We start from the raw sequence: 19,230 nt of genomic DNA, 5'->3' as shown, positions 1-19,230 counted from the left end.
GGGGGGGGCGGGGGGGTGGCAGTTCCCGGGGCCGATGCTCGGCCTCAGGGAGGGGAAACGGCAGCGATGATTTTGGGGTGAGGCGGTGCCTGGGTTGGGATTCACAGGGGCAGCCGTGCTGTAATGTGTCTGTTCTGATTAGACTGTTAAAGGATTAATTGGATTAACAATAAATTGATGGATCCCAATGAAACGCGTGTTCTCCTTGCCCAAAAGGGAACTGCACCCACCATCAGCAGCACCGGTGGGTCCCTGTGTTTGGCCTGTGAGTGGGGATGGGTGTCCCCGAGCATGGCAGCTCGTGGCCGATTGATGTCAAGGAGCCAGGTTTCCCCATTAAAAGCTCTAAAAGTAAAGCTTTGGGCTGATGGCAGCACCTTTCTGGCCTCTGCTCGTTCTCGACACGTGCGCATCGTGGGACCAATCCCTCAGCACAGCTGACTAAGCCTCTGCTGCCAGCTGCAGCGCATCTCCAGGGTCACTGACTGAGAGAGACCAGATAAACAGAAATTCAGCGAGGCTTTCTGTTTATTTCTCTTAACTGTGGAAGAATTAAAATTTTTCTTCTGTGCTAAATCAGAGGAGGTGGGATCCGCAAAGAGAGACACTCACTGCATGAAAACGGGAAGCAAACAGACTGTATTAAGAAATACGAACAGGAAAAAAGAAAGTTATATAAAAAAATATAGGTAGAGAGTTGCCGCGCTCCCATGCTCAGACGCAGGGTTTACTCCAAGCGGGGGCCAGGAGCTGCAGCTCAGGGATTCACGCTGTAACGGGACAGGACCGATGTATCCCCATGTTTAAGGCTGGGCTAGTTTTCCGCGTGCTCCTGGAGCAGGGATGTTGGTGCCGACGGCTTCCCTGCACCTCAGTCCTGGAGGGCGGCAGGGACTGCCGGGGGGACATGTGGCACAGTGGCATCGCTTGTCAGACCGGTGGCATCACTTGTGGCACGGTGGCATCCCTTGCTGGCCTCCCCGGTCCTGCTGGCCGTGCTCGGCGAAGGGCGCGCGGGGAAGGGGCCGCTCGCTCGCTGGCGGAGGCTGCGTTTGCTTTTCCAACCGGCCGAGGAAATAAATAGAAACCCGCGTCTGACGCAGCGGCCGCTTCAAGGCAAAAGTAACAGACCGTGTGATTGTCTGGAGAGTCGGCAGCAAGGCTAGCAGGACTGATCGGGGTCACTTGGCACGTGGACAAAATCTTCCTACTCCCTGGTTATCAATCATACAACATACAACCTTAATTACACCATTTTGGTCCTTCACTACGTACTTATATTAACATTATTTCTTCACAATAGTGATATCTAATGCAAAAAATACTGTTAAGGAAGAAATAAAATAGGAAAAGAATTAGCAAAAAATTACAAGTTATATACAGATTAAAATAAATTCCATCAGGAAAAAAAAAAACACAATTCTTTTATTATTTTCAGTTGGCCCCCGTGGGAATAATTTAAAGGCCAAGCGCCTGGGCAGGGCTGTGCTGCAGCAGCAGCGGAGGCAGATGTGCCGGGACGGGAACGGCCCGGCCCCGTCGCAGAGCCGGCTTTCTTTTGACATTCTGGGCTCTCGGGCTCTCCTCACCCCGGAGCCTTGTGCAAATACACGGAGCAGTTCGGCTTACACCGACCGGTGGGCTCGGAGCCTTGGGCACTTTCACAGGGCCTTGCCGAAAACCAAAAAGGAAGGGTAAACGCTCTTGGGAAACACACCGGTGCTGCTCAATCTACCTGGAGTCCCTTCTGCGCCAAAGCTACCCCAGACGCTTCCCCCCGGGGACAGGGGATGCTCCCGGCTATCCCAAACCAGCCTCCTGGCTGCAGGGAGGGAGTTACAAGGGTCTTGTTCCTGACACAACCTCCGGCCCGGCACAGACGCCTCCGGCTGTTCTCTCCACGCCGGGAAGACACACTGACACGGGGATTTGCTGTACTGGACCACGCGAGAGCTCTGTGTCTATCCACACAGTATCTCTGATTATTACACCTAATTTAGGCTTCCTTTTTGGTGGAGCAAAGTGGGCTGACATACTCCTGGGTTAAAAACCAGGCTCCTGCTGCCCGGCAGAGCCCGTCGCGAGCAGCCGGCACTGCCAGTGTGGAAGGCACTGCCTGTCGCCGGGAATGCTAACTGGGAGCTCTTGTGCTGATGGAGAGGGTCGGGCTGTGGGCACCGGCTCTGCAGGGTCGCTGGGGTCAGCGCTAGAGCTCTCCCCCACCCACGGCAAATGATAATTTACAGTAAAAGAACACTGCAAATTCGAATTAAAAAAAAAAAAAAATCATTCAAGTGAGGCGGTACTTCTGTGGAAGGCAGGATCTCAGGAGGGCGGGCATGTTCAGCCATCCGTTCTGCCCCCACTGTTGTACAGCTTCCCATAAATACTGGTGCATAAATACCTATTTTGGCCCATACTTTCACCCCCCTCCCCAAGCCCAGCACCCAAAGGATGAAGGCCAGCAATTCGCCACAAGCGATCAAAGTCCGCTGATCAGGAGCGATTGCTTCTGAACCGTTCCTTCTGGTCTCCGGCCGAGGGCACGCCCGGGTGCCGGGGTGCTTGCCCTTGCCACGTGCCCAGGGGCCAGCCCGTGCCGCCCCGGCGAGCCGGTTACCCTCGGCGCTTCAGCCTCGCTCAGAAAACCCCAAAAGCAGCAGCTTAGTCCATCTGGCAACCATAACCACTCGCGTGGCTTGTAAACAAGTTCGTTAAATACGTCGTCGTCTTCCTCTTCAGGCGGCTGCTTGGGGACACCGAGGGAGCGCTCCCGGCAGATGCAGGACTTAGTGCTCCACCGGCCGGAGCCCCCCCTGTGGCGGGGGTGAGCCGGTGGGCGGCGGGGGCTGCAGGGCTGGAAGAGAAGCCGGGACAGGTCAGGGGATGCTACAGGGCTGAGCGCCGGCACTGCTGCTCTGCTGGGGGCAGCCCCCACGCCCCGCTCCCCCCCTGCCCAGGGAAGGGGGGACCTGGCCCCGCTCCGCGCCCGCGGATGGGCTTCACCTTTTTAGGTGACAACAGGCCACTGGTGGGGGGTCTCTTACTGACCTGGGAGCAAGGACGGTTGCTCGGCCGAGGGCAGACGAGGAGTACCACCTGCAAAGCAAGTCCGAGCATCCTGACACCCATCCCCGTGACACCCACGGGGGAGCTGCTCTGAGCCAACAGGGGCCATCATGGTTTGGGCAGAAATAAGGGTTTTTCCACCATGGCTGGTGCACAGGATCATTTTGTTCCAGTGTGCCCAGAAAAGAGTGGATTTTGTGTCCTGGCTTTACGCCAGGCACGTTTGGGGTTAGGCTACTCAACAGCTTTATTTTCACAGCACTCTCAGCGTCCAGCCTGTGTCTTCCCTCGTGGCTGGGGTGACGGTGAACAAATCATCTCAAATGAGGGCCTTGGGAAGAGGCAGGTGCTACACCCTCTTACTGGTTTGAATTGACAGTACCACTACCAAACCCAAACCACCACGGCATGAGTGACAGCCCGGGCACGGGTACCACAGCATCCTTCCCGCAGCAGCTGCTTTTTTAGGCTCCCGTGGCCTCCAGCGGTACTCACTGCGCCTATACGTTACCTTCCCGACACGTCGGTCCCATGTACCCGTTCAGGCAGAGGCACTGGCCGTTCCGAGCGTTACAGTAGGAGCTGCTGGGGGCACACTGGCAGGCCAGGCTGCAGTCGGGGCCGTACTGGGTCGGCCGGCAGTCTGGAGAGGGGGCAGAGAGGGACTCCGCTGCAGGGCAGCCTGCTTCTGCCGTGAGCAGAAATGCCCGGCCATTGCCCGCTGCCCACCAGGCCGAGCTTGCGGTGGCGGCTGAGATAAAGCAGAGAGCTCTTTGCCTCGTCTCCCCCCAGCCTGCTCTCGATCTGCGGTGACACAGAGCATCAGAGCGTCCCAAGGTGGTCCTTCTGCATTTCAGCCTCAGCCTTTTGACGCTGGTGAACTAAATACAAGGGCACTGGAGGCTGGGGACTCAGATGTGACTACAAATAGAGGCTGGAGGCGTGACTGCCTCTGTTCAGAGACCCTCTTACTCTTTGAGGGGACACACAAATAAGAAAGCCCCATTCCACGAGCATTCAGCCCCAACAAGAGGGGTTTCACATCCATTTTAGGACAGGGCTTCTAGCCCACTGGGCTTCTAATGCCCCTCTTGCACGGTCCCCTTTCCCACCTTCCCAAGCTGCGGCTCCACTCACCCAACCCGCACTTGAGGCCAGTTTTCCCCGGCGGACACAGGCAGCGTCCCGTGGCCGGGTCGCAGGGCGCATCGCCGAGGCAGTCGCAGAGCTGCTGGCATCCCTCGCCGTACGTTCCCTCCTTGCAGCCTGTTTTGAGAGGGGAGACAGGGCACAGGCGCTACGACGCCGTGCCTTGGGATCCCACCGATGCCTGGGGAAGGCGGGGGAGGCCGTGGTACCTGTCTGGCAGCGCTCGCCGCCGAGCCCAGCGGGACACTGGCAGCGGCCGGTGGCTGGGTCACAGCCTGCTCCGTGCTCACAGTCGCAGCGCTCCCGGCAGCCAGCTCCATGGAAGCCCGGGGGACAACCTGCGATGGAGCCGGGGGGAGAGCTCGGTAAAGCACGGGTGGGTTGGACTCAGGATCAGCTGCAGCAAAGCCTCCGCCAGCCCAGCAGAGAGAAGCAGCGAGCCTCGCTGAGCACAGCCCCACGCCTCACGCTGCAGGCAGAGGGGTCTCCATGCAGGCGGCATGTAGAGAACGGACACAGCGCTCCTTTTTTCAGGATTAAATGCATCCCTAGTGGGATGGGGAAGCGGGACACGTTAGGACACGCAGCCTACAGCTTCAGACAAGAGATGGGACATGAGGGAGAGGGGACACGGGGGAGATGGGACAAATAGGACGGGATGAAGGATGCACTTACGCAGGCGAAGGGAAGGAGGCACACGAACAGCCGGGCACACACAGGGCCCATGGCCCACAAACGCCTCAGAACACAACAAGCGCTGGCAGATGTCCTTGCCCAGGGCGGGGGGGTTGGAACAGGATGATCTTTAAGGTCCCGTCCAACCCAAACCATTCTCTGTTTCTAGGGTTCTACGAATGCACACAGCTGCCCGCTGCCAGCCCCGGCTGTGGAGCGTTTCAGCTCCGAAGGTCCCCGGCGGTGCCGTGTGTGCCCAGCTGCCTCGGAGCGGCACCTCTGTGTCCAGCGCTCCCACCCAGGGAACAGGAATTACCTCCTCAGCCACTACTTCTGCTTCCCGGGCAGGGCTGGCGGTGAACACCGGTACAAAAGGAAGAGCCCGCAGGAGCGCACAGCCACGTGCGTGACACCAGCGGGTCACACCTCCGTCCTACCGTCCTGCTCGCCGGATGAGCTTTAGAAAACAGTCCCCCCGCCCTCACAAAGCCGAAGGTGCCTCCGCTGCCACGACTCACTGTGTTCGCAGAGGGGCCCGTAGTGGCCGGCGGGGCAGCGGCAGGCTCCCGTCCCCGGGTCGCAGGTGGCATTGTGCAGGCAGGCGCAGCGCAGCTGGCAGTTGGCACCGTACCTTCCCGGCGGGCATTCTGCAGGGAAGAAGCGGCGACAGAGCTGCTCAGCGGCCGGAGAGCCGGCCTGGCCCTGCTCCTGCGCTTCAGAGGGCAGAGAAGGCAGAACAGACACAGGTGGGGATAACAAACTGGACCCAGTATGAAACAGACTGAGGGAGCTCCACAGTTCCTGGGCCGGTGCAGGACAACGCATCCAAGTGGGGTTTACCTAATTCACAGGATTTCCCCGTCCACCCGAGCGCACACGAGCAGGAGCCGTCGGCAGCATCGCACAGCCCCCCGTTGCGGCAGGAGCAGGTCTGCTGGCAGCCCACCCCGTACCGGTGCTCCTCACAGCCTGCGGGACAGGACCAGAGGAAATGGTCTGAGGTTGCGGCAGGGGAGGTTCAGATTAGATATTAGGAGGAATTACTTTACTAAAAGAGTGGTCAGGCACTGGAACAGCCTGCCCAGGGTGGTGGTGGAGTCACCATCCCTAGAGGTGTTTAAGAAATGTCTAGATGTGGCACTTCAGGGCACGCTCTAGTGGCAGAGACTGTAGGTTGTTTGGTTGGACTCGATGATCTCAAAGGTCCTTTCCAACCATGAAGATTCTATGACGAGAGGCAGTGGCCGTGGGCACGGGGACCACGGCACGGCTCTGGCAGGAGCCCAGAGGTCTCCAAGCAAGGAAATCAGTTCCCACTCAGGACCTTTTTCCATCCGACTGCCTGAAACGCCTGCTTGTCCCGACGCATGACCCTGCAGCTGCTGTTTACCTTGCTCACAGGTGGGACCAGCTCTTCCCGGTGGGCAAACGCAGTCTCCGGTGACGGGGTGGCAGGTAGCGCCGTCCCCGCAGGAGCACAGCCGTGCACAGTCCTGGCCGTAGCGACCAGCAGGGCATCCTGGAGGGATGGAGGGAGACCCTGGTCACGCCAAAGCACAGCTGGTTTGAGGGCTGGCAAGGAAGGACTTTGCAAGGGCACATGAGCAGAGCAATGGGGCAGCAGGAGGAGTCCACAGCCCCATCGCTCGTGCGCAGTGTGGCTGGCGGACTGGGGAAAGAGCTTTTAGGATTTAGGAGCAGGGCGTTTTTTGCAGAGAGAGAGCAATACAGTGACGGTGTGATGCAAAGGCTGGTGTGTCAGGCCTTTCCCGGTGGAGAAATCATTTGTGTGATTCTCAAATGATTTTGAGAATCACACAAATTCTCTAAATAAAACAAACGGAGGAAGAAAATGTTTCCGTGGTTCAGACAGACAGCAAAGGAGATCAGTGCGACTCCATGCCCACAGTAAGGCCGGTACTACGCACGGGGAGGGCATTGCTGAGAGCGCAGGCTGCACGGTCAGACAAGGAGCTCTTTTCCTGCCGACAGCCCCGTGCAGGAGTCGGTCACTGTAACGTGTCTCATCTCCCGCAGGGCCAGCACCCGGCTGTGTGCAGGATCCGCACTACCACCGTTCACCTCCTGCCGAGGAGAGCCCTGCGAGCTCCTGTCCCCCCGCCGGGTGGCCCGGGCACTCACCCACGCTGCAGTCCGCGCCGATGTAGCCAGCCGGGCAGTGGCACGTCCCTGTGGCAATGTCACACTGGCCCCCGTTCTTGCACTTGCAGGGCCTCTCGCAGTTGTGGCCGTACCACCCAGGGGAGCACTCTGTGGGGAAAACAGAGACAATGGCCTCAGTGCCCAAAAAGATGAGAACAAGGTCCAAACTCTCTGGAAAAACCCACCAGATGGATTCAGATAGCCATTTCATCAGAGAGGAAGCCGACAGCTCTGCTGGGGGTGGGCTTGTGCCAGGCTGGCACAGTCGAGGGGCTACTGGTCCGCTTGGTAGCACAGAGCTGCTCCAAAGCACGCATGAGTCAACCAGCTACAAGAACACACCAAGGGTGTGCAACTCACACCCCCCATCCCTTCCACGAGCGGGTTCTGCGGGATGTAACCCGTCCATCACAGACAGCACGAGCTCCTGCGAGCCACGCTCCGGTGCCTCTGCCCCGACGGCGCATGCCGACATGCAGGAACGCGAGAGCTGCTCTGAGGGGCCGCCAGGTCAGTGGGAGCCAAAGAAAAGCCCAGAAAACACTTATAAATAATCTCAAGGCAAACTAGCAACAATGCCAAGGAGCTTCGGACTGTTCAGAACCTCTCTGCTGAAAATATAGCTGCGAAATATCCCAAAATGCAAAAGTAAAATGGCCAGAAAATGGCTGAAAAATGGCCAAAAATGGGCCTGAGTGCAGATGAGAATGACGTTTTGTTTCCATGAACTCCTACTTGCGAACGAGTCATTGAGAGACGCCGCAGAGGTCAGAGCCTCCCTGTGCAGGGCCAGGCTTGGGCCAGGGAGCAAGAAAGCACTTGCCTGGACAGACTCAGCCGCGGGGCTGTAGGAGCTGGGCAATGGTCAAGAGCAGAACCAAAAAAGACCTTGGCCAAGCCGATGAGGACAAAGGCGACCACGGCAAAGACAGCCCGCCTTTGAAGGTGCTCCAGCAAGCTGGCTGCTCCCTGCGCTGAGGCTTCTCCGGCAGTCAGCCCACCACCATCCCCTGCGCTGGGGAGCCATGGCTCTGCACCGGCACCGCCGGCGTTCCCGGCACTGTGCCTTCAGCGCGGCCTTGGTCCGTGCAAAGGTCTGTGAAGCAGAAGAGGAGCCGAGAGCAGACTCACCCAGCTGGCAGGCGGGCCCATGGAAGCCGGGGGCACAGACGCAGGCCCCGGTGACGGGGTGGCACTCCTGGGTGGCTCCGGCACACTGGCAGATCTGCCCGCAGCCCTCCCCGAAGGTCCCTGGCAGGCAGGCTGTCGGGAGAGAGGGCACCAAGGAGGCTCAGATTCACTTAGCGGGAGCGATCCCACCCCCCTGCGCAAGACCTTTTTTTTCCCCTTTCTATTTTAAGCCAGGATTTAGGAAGCCTTTTATGACAGTGAAAGTTCTCTGCCACCCAACGAGCAAAGGCACCCACATGCAAACGGTTCCTCGACTCCATTTAAGACTTGGATTGAAAAGAAAACTGTACTTAAAGGCATCAGATGCCTTTGGCGATGCCAGCCCTACCTACCCTCATATCCCCGCCAGCTTCCATCCCCACAGACACGGCAAATACACCCCTGTCCCCCGGGGAAGGAATGCACTCACATGCCTCGGTCTCTTCCAGACTTGCTCATACCCACAGGAGCTCATTTTAATACTGATTTATTGCCAATCCTCTGGATAAATACGTAGCTCTGATTTCCCACTTGGCTCCCCGTGCTTTGCTAACATTCTGTGGGCGAGCACCCAGCTGCCAGAATGTATGTGAGCTGCTCCTTGGCACAGCTCGCTGGCGGGGCTTTTTTTTTTTTTAAACTTTATGTAGAAATTGCTTGACCCGTCATGTTCCCAGAGCCCGTCAGCAGAACCGCAAGAGGATCACTCCCTTCTTCGTACGTTTCTCACATCCAGAGCCTGTAAAGCCCGGCGGGCAGCCGCAGCGGCCGGTGATGTGATCGCAAGGCACTCCCTGGGGACAGGCGCAGCGGCTGGCACAGCTCTTCCCGAAGGAACCCGGCAGGCAGGCTGCGGGACAACAAGCGGGGAGACAGATGTAAGGCCCCCGACTGGCTTTCCAGTTTGCGTTAAAGCATCAGAGCCCCAGGGCCAGCTCCTGCCCTCAGCGCCCGGCTCCCGCAGCGGCTGCCGAGCCGGCCAGGCGACACTTTCTGCAGCAGCCCAAAAGCCTCTTTCAGGGCAGACTGTCAGCTCCCCAGGACGTTTTGCCACAACTTGTAACTCTCATTAAAAATGAAGTTTCTCTCCTCCCCAGGCTCTGCAAGGAGCCAGGGGTGCACCCAGCGGCGCCTGGAGGCTGTGCTGCCGGAGGGACGGAGGGATGGAGCGATGCTGGCTCACCTTTCTCGCAGCGCCGGCCCCTCCAGCCACGGGGGCAATCGCAAACGCCAGTAACGTGATGGCACGAGACGTTGTCCCCACAGTCGCAGTGCTCTTCGCAGCGTGCCCCGAACAGCCCCTCCGGACAAGCTTCAGCGATGCGAACATGGGAGAGATGACAAGTTATACCAAAAAAGGTGACACGGGTCTTTGTCACCGCAGTTTCTGTAGGCACACACTTCACTTTATTTGTGTCCCTTTCATTCCTGCCAAGCCAGAGAGGTGCTGTGACAAGACCGGTGACATCTGCCAGCCGGGGATGGCAGCTCCTCTCTGCCCCACGGCACGTATGGCGAGGGGAATCGCAGTGTGACATGGAGCTGCACGGCACGCAGGAGCACGAGTGGCTCAGCAGCATCCCCGGTCAGGTCTGCCCAGGGTACCCGAGCGTGAAGTGTCACCTAATTCAGTGTGAAAGTCTTTTCTAACCACGCCACATGTTTTCGGAAGTGATATTCCTGGCGCTGTTTAATGAGAGCTGGGTGCCAGCACCCTGTATTTTAATCACGGCAGCAAGCGTTTAGTTTTGCTGCTGCTTCTGCTGTCACAGAGGCACCTGGTTTCTAAAGCAGCTGCAAGACAAACTGTGCGCAGTCCCACAACTCTGCAGAAGTTAGCACTGAGCTGTAAAGGCAACGAACCTAACTTTCACTTCTGCTTCATGAATGAATGCAAAAAAACCCCAGTAAGTCCCTGTACAACTGTCCAAACAGGTTGCTTGGCCACGCAAGGGCCAGGTTTGTCCACGCAGCTGTGGTGAGAGCGGGGCTGCTCTGCACACAGCCGGGTATTGGCACATACACGCAGCTTCAAATACAGCTCGGTGGGAAGCCAAGGAGAAGATTCTAGCTCTTTTTATTTTTTAAAAAAATAAATAATATAGTTTGTGCATTTGCAGGTGTGTTTTTAAATACTTTATATTGAAATAAATTATAAAAGCGAACCTGTGGGTGAGCTCAGTGCAGGCAACTGTGGGCAGGGTGAGGTATGATGGCCAGAGCCACGAGGGCACCCGGAAGCCAAACCCCCCAGACGCCCACCCTTTGAAATCTCCACCCCGGCAGCTTAACGCTGCCTCATGACGGGGACCGTGCTGCGGGGGGCGGTTCTAGGTGTGGGAGTTTGGAAGCGTGTGACACGATGCTGGGAGGGGACGAGGTGCCTGAGAAGGTGGCGGAACCCGGCTGCTCGCCCTGGGCCGGCGAGGCGAGCAGCAGGTCGGGCTCTGTGGCCGAGTCTCGGCTGCTTACAGCAAAGGGAGACATTCCTGGGAGGAAACCTCCGAGCACTTCGATGTGGCTCATGGCAGAAAGAGCGGCAGTGGGCAGCTCCCCTGCGCCAGGCGTCAGCTGCCAAGTAAAGACTAGGCCATGCCTTTTACACCCTAATATAAGGAATACAATAAGGCGTCATAACCCCTGAAAGGGAAGAAGCTGGTGGATCTCTTCGTGGTGTTCTGATACTGGGTGAAGTCCCTGTTGCTGCTCTTAGCGGGGCCAACGGCCTTGTCAACACTTCCTCGTAGCAAAGGGATTGCCAGGGTTTGTGTTACATTTAAAGATAAGGCGCACACAGGAGCCTGCCGAACGACAGACGTCATTATTTGCTGGGGCTGGGGACTGAAGCCAGGCACTTCGGGTCAGTGTCATACAGGGAAGTGCAGGAGATGGAAAGGAGATGGTCTTTTGTTACTCTTAAAATAAGTGGGAGAGAGGAAGACCTTCACTTGGCATTTTGGTTTCACCGCGCAGGTAGCGTGGGGGGTGTGTGGGATTGCTGCCCTGCCTCGCATCCCTGCTTGGGGCCTGGGGAGCTCTGCCTTCGGGCACTGCCTCCCCCTCCCGCCGGCGCCGGCGCAGGGTGCTGTGCGGCCTCCGTGCGCACCAGGAAAGCAGAAAGCGCAGCAGCGGCCAAAACCCAGGGCACGCGCGAGAATCACGGCACCCGCGAGCTCTCCCTGCGGCGCTGAAATCCAAATTTTATGTCTTTGCTTAAAAATCCCCCGCCCCACCGTCCCCCGGGGCAGGCGGTACCCGCGGTCAGCATCCCCGCGCCCCACTTACGGCTCTCGCACTTCTGGCCGGTCCAGCCGGGCTGGCAGAGGCAGTGGCCCGTCCGGCGGTCGCAGAGCCCCCCGTGCCGGCACTCGCAGCGCTGCCGGCAGTCGGCCCCATGCTGGCCCTGCGGACACTCTGGGAGGAGGCACATGGTGAAACGCCACCCTGACACCCGCCTCCCCGACCCACCCCCAGCCTTCCGAAGAAAATGAGCCCAAAAGGGGACGAGTTGGTGCCAGAGCCCGTTTCTCAGGGCGGCCGGCGCACCGGTACTCACCCAGCTCGCAGGCCAGCCCCGTCCAGCCCTCGGGGCAAGCGCAGAGCCCTGTGGCAGGGTCACACGTGCCACCGTTTTGGCAGAGGCAGCGCTGGCGGCAGTTCCTCCCGTAGAAACCCGGCGGGCACGCTGCGGGAAAAGCAGGCCAAGCGTCCCCGTCAGAACACGGGTCCAAGGGCAAACACAACGTCTCTGGTCACCTGCCAGAGCGATAAGTGTACGGCCTGATATAACATGAAGCTGTTATGGCGTGCAATGAGAGGCAGGGAGAGGAGCCAACGAGACCCTGAGGCTGCTCAGCTGCCCCCTGGGGACGTTTGGTATTTCAACCTGCTCAGGTAAGAGGTGGCGATGACACAGGGCACTGGGTGCATGATCCCTTTAGAGCCTTCTTAGCCCCGGTGGTGGCAAATACACAAAGGAAAAAAGATTGTGTGAGTTCAGCAGCCAGGAGAGATGCTCAGCTGGCGGCTGACGCCCTCGGTCCTGAGCTGCAGAACATCCTCCTCCCCTAGACCCAGACAGTGCCAGTGCTTGGCAGAGAAAAAAACCCCAGCCATTTAACCACACGAATAATTGTTCTCATGTGCCCAGTTTCACTGAGCTGTGCCTAAAGACATCACCAACTTGGTGTCTGAATGCTCAGTGCACTGCACGATCAAGCTGTTCCTCTGTGTGCTGCTACGGAACTGCAAACCAGTGCGATTCCTGGTGCTCTTGGGGAAGGCAACCTCTCGGCTTCCCTCTTTGTGAATGAATCGGGAAGCGAGGAAGGGCTGCACACAATCACAGCAATCTGGCTTTGCTCTCGTACTGTCTCAGCTTTTTGTAGTCGCTACTCCATTGAAAACTCCGACCCAGCCTGAGAAATGGCGCGTTTAAGGCAGGCTGGCAGAGGAAGCAGAGGGCCTGGGTTCGGAAGTGACCGGGAGGCGCGTTACCTTGCTGGCACGTGGGTCCCGTCCACCCGGCGGCGCAGAGACAGCGGCCACTGACGTGGTGGCAGGTGGCGTTGTTGAAGCAGTTGCAGGTCTGGCTGCAGTCCTCGCCGTACCTGCTCTCCTGGCACGCTTCGTGGGAGCAGAAGCAGGCATGACTGTTAGGCAGCAGGTACGAATCGCATCAGCCAGACTCCTACTAACCATCCCAAACGCACTTGTCTGGGAGAGGAACCAACACTGCTGTGTGGCTGCTTTGGACGGCTGTGTAAGTTGGGTTTTATGGTGCTATGGGGAAATAACAGCTGTGTTCTACAGGCGGCGGGCATCCAAACACGGACACTGTTGTTATCGCCACTCTTACATCATTTTATATATTTGGAAACTGTTTGCTGGATGCCCAAGGCCTTATTACATTCAACAACGTGCTCTAGCCAGAAGCCCCCAGTCCCTCTCTGAAACCAAATCCTTCTCTGCCACACAGAATTAACTTCCATGCAGAGAAACGGATGTGGGGAACAGACACCTAAACCTCTGGGCTCTACGACCGAGCAGCGCGAGAGATGGCGAGGGCTCCAGAGTGCCTTATGGAGGGCTGCTCCGACCTCGCCCCATCCCGTCCCATCCCATCCCATCCCATCCCCTCCCCTCCCCAGGCTGCTGTGAAACCTACGCTGGCTGCAGCGGGGGCCGGTCCAGCCGGGGGGACAGTGGCACTGGCCTGTGACATGGTCACAGCGGGCGCCGTTCAGGCAGTCGCAGACTTCCCGGCACTCCAGTCCGTAAAATCCATCAGGACAGGCTGTGGAAAACAGAAGATAAATGCCCACAAAATGCCTATACAGAGAGCTGGAAATCTCCCAGCAGAGAGGAGATGCCTCTTGGTGGCTTTTTTTGCCAATATAATGCTGCACCAGTGTGACAGCCACATATTAATGGCTCTCTGCCTGGCAGGGCAGCAGAATATTGCATGCCTGTCCGTTGGGGACACTCAAGGTACAGGACAAAGCTGTGGTGCAGCAGAAGAGCAATGGCACCAGGTTTCTGTCCACGAAGCCACCACACAGGTTGGTGCAGGAGCCAGAACCTGCACCCAGGGACCCCCTGGAGAGGCTGCTCCGAGACCCTGCGTGGAAGGTGTATACGCACACAGCGACCAAGGCAGCTGGGCATTTACTCCCTGTTTGCACTTTGTTAGTCTTTTTTATTTCCTAGACCTTTTCCCTTCAGAGTTAAAACCAGAGACACAGCAGCTTGCGGACAAGCGGTTTTCCCCATCACCATCCCAAGGGATTCTCCTTGCTGTAGTGGGATAGCAAAGGAGTGCAGACCCTGCCGGCAAGGAGCCCGTGGGAGCCGCAGCGGGCGCTGGGTGCCCAGCACAGGTACTCACCGTGCTCACAGAAGGTTCCTCGCCAGCCCGGGCTGCAGGTACAGGCCCCGCTGACGTGGTCACAGGCAGCCCCGTTGTCACACTGACACTTGTGCCGGCAGCTCAGCCCAAACCATCCCTCCGGGCACTCTGGCAAGCAGAAGCACAGCAGACTGAGGAGCCTGTCCTGTCCCGGCGTCCCCGGGAAGCTACGCTAAGGCTCTGCATGGGAACAACGGTATCTGGCTTTTTTATAATGACTAGTGGGCTCTACCCTACTCCTTACAGATGTGTACCCATGTCACCCAACCACCCTCAGGACAGGACGGGACTGCCAGCATGGCAGGGCATGGCGACTGAACCAAGAAGCACTGCCAGAGAAATCTGCACCCCATCTCCCTTCACTCCCTTTGCAGGGAGAAGGCTCCCAGCTGCCTGTCCGATGTCTTTCCCCTGGAAAACAAATCTGCACCCTCTGTCTCGGCTGAGGTGAGCGGGGCACCCGCGGGCAGCACTCACTCCTCTCGCAGCGGCTGCCGGCGTAGCCAGCCTCACAGGCGCATTGACCCGTCACCGCGCTGCAGCTCCCGTCGCCATTGCTGCAGTTGCAGGTGTGAGCGCAGTCGGGGCCCCAGCGCCCGGCGTCGCAGGCTGAAACACAGCGGGGAACGGACCCTCAGAGGCTGCCCTTGCCCAGCCTCCCTGGCGCTGCCCTCTCCACGGGGCGTTATTCCCGTTGATTGCAACCGCTCCCTCGGGCAGAAGGACAAACATGGCTGCGGGTCCCAGAAAACCCAGTGGGACAGTGAGGGCGGCTGTGACATTAGCACGTATTTGATGGGAATTCATTTTGCAAGCGAGCCCATTACAGAAAGGCAAGCGGCTCCCGGCGGCACTGGCAGGACAGAGCGGGGAAAGCCGAAGGATTCCAGACAGATTTTTCTGGCAGAGGCACAGCACGAAGATGACAATGAAGCAAATGACAGCACAGCTCTGCACAGGTCAGTGACTTCTGGGAGCGATGACGGATAACACCGCAATACCTCTCTGACAGTTGTACCCCGTCCAGCCCGGTGCGCAGCTGCATGTCCCCGTCACAGGATGGCAATGTCCCTCGTTCCCACAGCTGCAGCTCAGCTGGCAGTCGGGGCCAAACCAGCCGGGCGGACACACTGCCAAAGCAGACACGTGCTCACTGCAGACACCGCCGTCACACCGCAGCAAGGGCTCCCCTCCCTCCCGGCAGACCCGAGGGGTGCCGCAGGGCGCTTCTGCGGAGCCACCGTGGGCACCGACACCCCTCAGCCGAGCCTGGGTGCTCAGCGCTGGGCTGAACAGGCCGAGGGCCTTGGGGATTTACCTCCCTTTCTGCTGAGGGAAAAGCGACCGCTGGGAGGACAGGACTAGAGGGATGTCAAGGGAAGAACCCAGCCCAGAGTGTGAGGCACCGGCGGCGTGCACGGTGCTGAGCCCTGCTCTGACGAGCGCGGTGATGCCTGGGCGACAGCTGGATGCTCTGCTGACTACAGCAGGTACCCCAGGTCCAAGGAAATACCCCTCATCCCAGCTGGATCCCAGCCCTGCAGGCACAAGGGACCGAGGGCAGAGAGCACTCACCATCCTGGCAGCGGGGGCCGGTGTAGCCGGGGGGACACAGGCAGGCGCCCGTGGCGGGGTGGCAGCTGGCGTTGTTCGCACACTCAGGACAGATCTCCTGGCAGCCCAGTCCCCAGCGGCCGTCAGGGCAAGCTGGGGCAGAGAGAGAGAGGACACAGCGGCATCGGGATCACAGCCGAGGCGCGAGAGGGACAGCTCTACTTTCTGCTGCATGTCAATGGGTCCCTTTTCTCGTTCGTGTCCATGCAAAACATGGACTTTTGTTTGGCAATACGTGGCTACTAGCAAGGACAACATTGCTTTGTTTGTTTTATAAACAGCGTGTGAGCCCTGGTAAGTGCTATTCTGGTCTCACTCCAGGACTTTCATGTCAATTTTGGATTCACATCTACGGGTGGGGAGCTGCAAGGGCTCCTTGCGAGGAAATGCTGCTGCTGGCAAAGGGTCTTCGCAGCTGCTGTCCCACTACTGGACAGCACGTCAGCACGCCCAGATCTGCTTCTAGTTGCAAAGGAGAAGCAAAAGGCTAAGAACTGATAAACTGGGGCAGGAATCCTTGTTTAACTGCTCCAGCGCCTGGAAAAAAGTCAGTTCAAAATGTATGGTAAGCACTGTGCACGTGTGGGTTTATTGCTCAGTCACACTATTAGGAGCAGGACATCTATATATATGACTAATATCTTCCAGCTGCTGCAATACCGTATAATCATGTGAAAGTTTTTAATTTAGGATTCTCTGGTTCACCAGCAGTTAAAGAGTAATATGGTGGAGGCAAGTAAAAATACACATCAGTAAAGAAAGACTCCTTTCCGATGTTACGGACTGCAACAAAATATCTCCATCTCTACAAATATCTCTACAAAAATATCTCCATCTTTTTTATCGCGTATGTTTACTTGTACTTCACTCAGCTTCACCACCAGGGCTGAGCTAGCTGAGGCTATTGTTTAAGACTTACCTTCAAAAGCCGTTTTTTTTCCTAATTTTCCACGAAGTTGATCCTAATTTCCCTAGATGTTTTTAAAGCCAATTTTAGCAAAAGAAAAAGAAGAGCTGTACGCCTAACTCCCTACCTCGGCGCACTTGCTGCTGTTGCCTCCTCACCTTGGCTGCAGTCGTGTCCGGTCCGGCCGGGCGGGCAGAGGCACTGCCCCGAGGTCCGGTCGCAGGGCGCTCCCCCGCAGGGACAGGGCTGCCGACAGCCCGCCCCGAACGTCCCCTCCGGGCACTCTGCGGGGAAAACAGCGGGTGAAAACCGTCCCCTCCTCAGGTGCCTTTCCCAAGGGCGCGTTACCCACCCCCAGCCCCACACACCAAAGGAGCCGCCGGTTCCACGGGGAGAATCATAGATTAGAATCTTCATGGTTGGAAAGGACCTTTGAGATCATCCAACCAAAAAACCTACAATCTCTGCCACTAGAGCGTGCCCTGAAGTGCCACATCTAGACGTTTCTTAAACACCTCTAGGGATGGTGACTCCACCACCTCCCTGGGCAGCTGTTCCAGTGCCTGACCACTCTTGCAGTAAAGTAATTCCTCCTGATATCTAACCTAAACCTCCCCTGCCGCAACCTCAGACCATTTCCTCTGGTCCTGTCATTATTCCCCTGGGAGAAGAGGCCAACCCCCACCTCTCTACACCCTCCTTTCAGGGAGTTGTAGAGGGCAATGAGGTCTCCCCTCAGTCTCCTCTTCTCCAAGCTAAACATGCCCAGCTCCCTCAGCCTCTCACATGCCCTGGTCTCCAGACCCCTCACCAGCCTGGTCGCTCTCCTCTGGACACGCTCCAGCACCTCAGTGTCCCTCTTGTACAGGGGGGGCCAGAACTGGACACAGCACTCAAGGTGAGGCCTCACCAGTGCAAAGAGAAGCCCAGCTGTGAACAGTTTCCCTGCTGCAGAAGAAGACCACAGGCCTGGAGGTGACCGCACTGTTATCCCCACCTGCAGCCTCTTGCATTTAGGGGTTGACCTGCTGGAGAGCAGCTCTGCAGAGAGAGACCTGGGAGCCCTGGTGGACACCAAGTTGCCCATGAGCCAGCAATGTGCCCGTGTGGCCAATGGCCTCCTGGAGCGCATCAAAAAGAGCGTGGCCAGCAAGTGGAGGGAGGTCATCCTCTCCCTCTACTCCGCCCTGGTGAGGCCACAGCTGGAGCACCAGGTCTGGTTCTGGACCCCCCAGTTCAAGAAGGACAGGGAGCTGCTGGAGGGAGTCCAACAGAGGGCTACAAAGACGATCAAGGGACTGGAGCATCTCTGTGCTGAGGAAAGGCTGAGAGCCCTGGGGCTGTTCAGCCTGGAGAAGAGCAGACTGAGGGGGGGATCTCATCAATGCTTATCGATATCTAAAGGGTGGGTGTCAGGAGGATGGGGCCAGGCTCTTTTCAGTGGGTCTCAGTGACAGAACAAGGGGCAACGGGCACAAGCTGGAACACAGGAAATTCCATCTCAACATGAGGAAAACCTTCTTTGAGGGTGGCAGAGCCCTGGCACAGGCTGCCCAGAGACGTGGTGGAGTCTCCTGCTCTGGAGATATTCAAACCCTGCATGGACATGTTCCTGTGCCACCTGCTCTGGGTGACCCTGATTTGGCAGGGGGTTGGACTGGATGACCTCCAAAGGTCCCTTCCCACCCCGGCCATTCTGTGATTCTGTGACTTCCCAGCTCTACCTTGATTCATCTGTTGGAGTATCGCTTCTCTGGGGGTGACTGTCCTTTCAACAAGTGTCTCTTCCTACAAGAGCGACCAGTCACATGCCCAGGAGCCAAGGCCAAACTGGTCTCCAAACTGTGAACACGATTCTCCCTCGCCCCTGCACCCCGGCGGGGCTCTGCCCCACGGCAGGGCTGTGCCCCACAGCAGCACTGCGGGACAGGTGGGCTTTTGCTCTGCCGCCGAGACACACGGGCTCATCCCACGGGCATGAGAACAGCGGGTTCTCAGCCCCCAAACCTGTGCCATCCCTTGAGTCCTAGAAGATGTTCTGAGAGCTTTTTACTGCCCTGGCTGAAAGCCTCTGGAATCCGGAAGCCAGGTTCATAGAATCATAGAATCATAGAATCATAGGGTTGGAAGGGACCTCTGGAGATCATCTAGTCCAACCCCCCTGCCAGAGCAGGGTCACCTAGAGCAGGTTACACAGGAACACGTCCAGGTGGGTTTTGAATGTCTCCAGAGATGGAGACTCCACCACCTCTCTGGGCAGCCTGTTCCAGTGCTCTGCCACCCTCAGGGTAAAGAAGTTCCTCCTCATGTTTAGGTGGAACTTCCTATGTTCCAGTTTGTGCCCATTGCCTCTTGTCCTGTCCCCGGGCACCACTGAAAAGAGCCTCGCCCCATCGTCCTGACACCCACCCTTTAAGTATTTATAAGCGTTGATAAGGTCACCCCTCAGACGTCTTTTTTCCAGACTGAAGAGACCCAAATCCCTCAGCCTTTCCTCATAAGAGAGGTGTTCCAGTCCCCTAATCATCCTCGTAGCCCTCCGCTGCACCCTTTCCAGCAGTTCCCTGTCCCTCTT

At 57.8% G+C, this 19,230-nt stretch overlaps 1 protein-coding gene across 1 annotated transcript in view; it reads right to left on the bottom strand.

Moving 5' to 3' along the window:
- Positions 1-1,332: 1,332 nt before the first annotated feature.
- MEGF6 (multiple EGF like domains 6) overlaps positions 1,333-19,230 on the bottom strand; it is a 109,020-nt gene continuing 91,122 nt past the window's right edge. The window contains exons 18-38 of the mRNA XM_063353753.1: positions 16,814-16,939; positions 15,710-15,841; positions 15,136-15,264; positions 14,612-14,743; positions 14,114-14,242; positions 13,394-13,522; positions 12,724-12,852; positions 11,783-11,911; positions 11,512-11,640; positions 9,410-9,538; positions 8,948-9,076; positions 8,188-8,319; positions 7,036-7,164; positions 6,284-6,412; positions 5,734-5,862; positions 5,412-5,540; positions 4,428-4,556; positions 4,207-4,335; positions 3,581-3,712; positions 3,052-3,099; positions 1,333-2,857 (exon numbers count right to left, since the gene is read on the bottom strand). Of these exons, the coding sequence (XP_063209823.1) occupies positions 2,790-2,857; positions 3,052-3,099; positions 3,581-3,712; positions 4,207-4,335; positions 4,428-4,556; positions 5,412-5,540; positions 5,734-5,862; positions 6,284-6,412; positions 7,036-7,164; positions 8,188-8,319; positions 8,948-9,076; positions 9,410-9,538; positions 11,512-11,640; positions 11,783-11,911; positions 12,724-12,852; positions 13,394-13,522; positions 14,114-14,242; positions 14,612-14,743; positions 15,136-15,264; positions 15,710-15,841; positions 16,814-16,939 (2,576 nt within the window). The 3' untranslated portion in view covers positions 1,333-2,789. The remainder of the gene's footprint in view (positions 2,858-3,051; positions 3,100-3,580; positions 3,713-4,206; positions 4,336-4,427; positions 4,557-5,411; positions 5,541-5,733; positions 5,863-6,283; positions 6,413-7,035; positions 7,165-8,187; positions 8,320-8,947; positions 9,077-9,409; positions 9,539-11,511; positions 11,641-11,782; positions 11,912-12,723; positions 12,853-13,393; positions 13,523-14,113; positions 14,243-14,611; positions 14,744-15,135; positions 15,265-15,709; positions 15,842-16,813; positions 16,940-19,230) is intronic.

Source organism: Chroicocephalus ridibundus, chromosome 16 (assembly GCF_963924245.1).
Source record: "Chroicocephalus ridibundus chromosome 16, bChrRid1.1, whole genome shotgun sequence".
NCBI lineage: Eukaryota > Metazoa > Chordata > Aves > Charadriiformes > Laridae > Chroicocephalus > Chroicocephalus ridibundus.
This window is presented reverse-complemented; position numbering and strand designations above follow the sequence as displayed.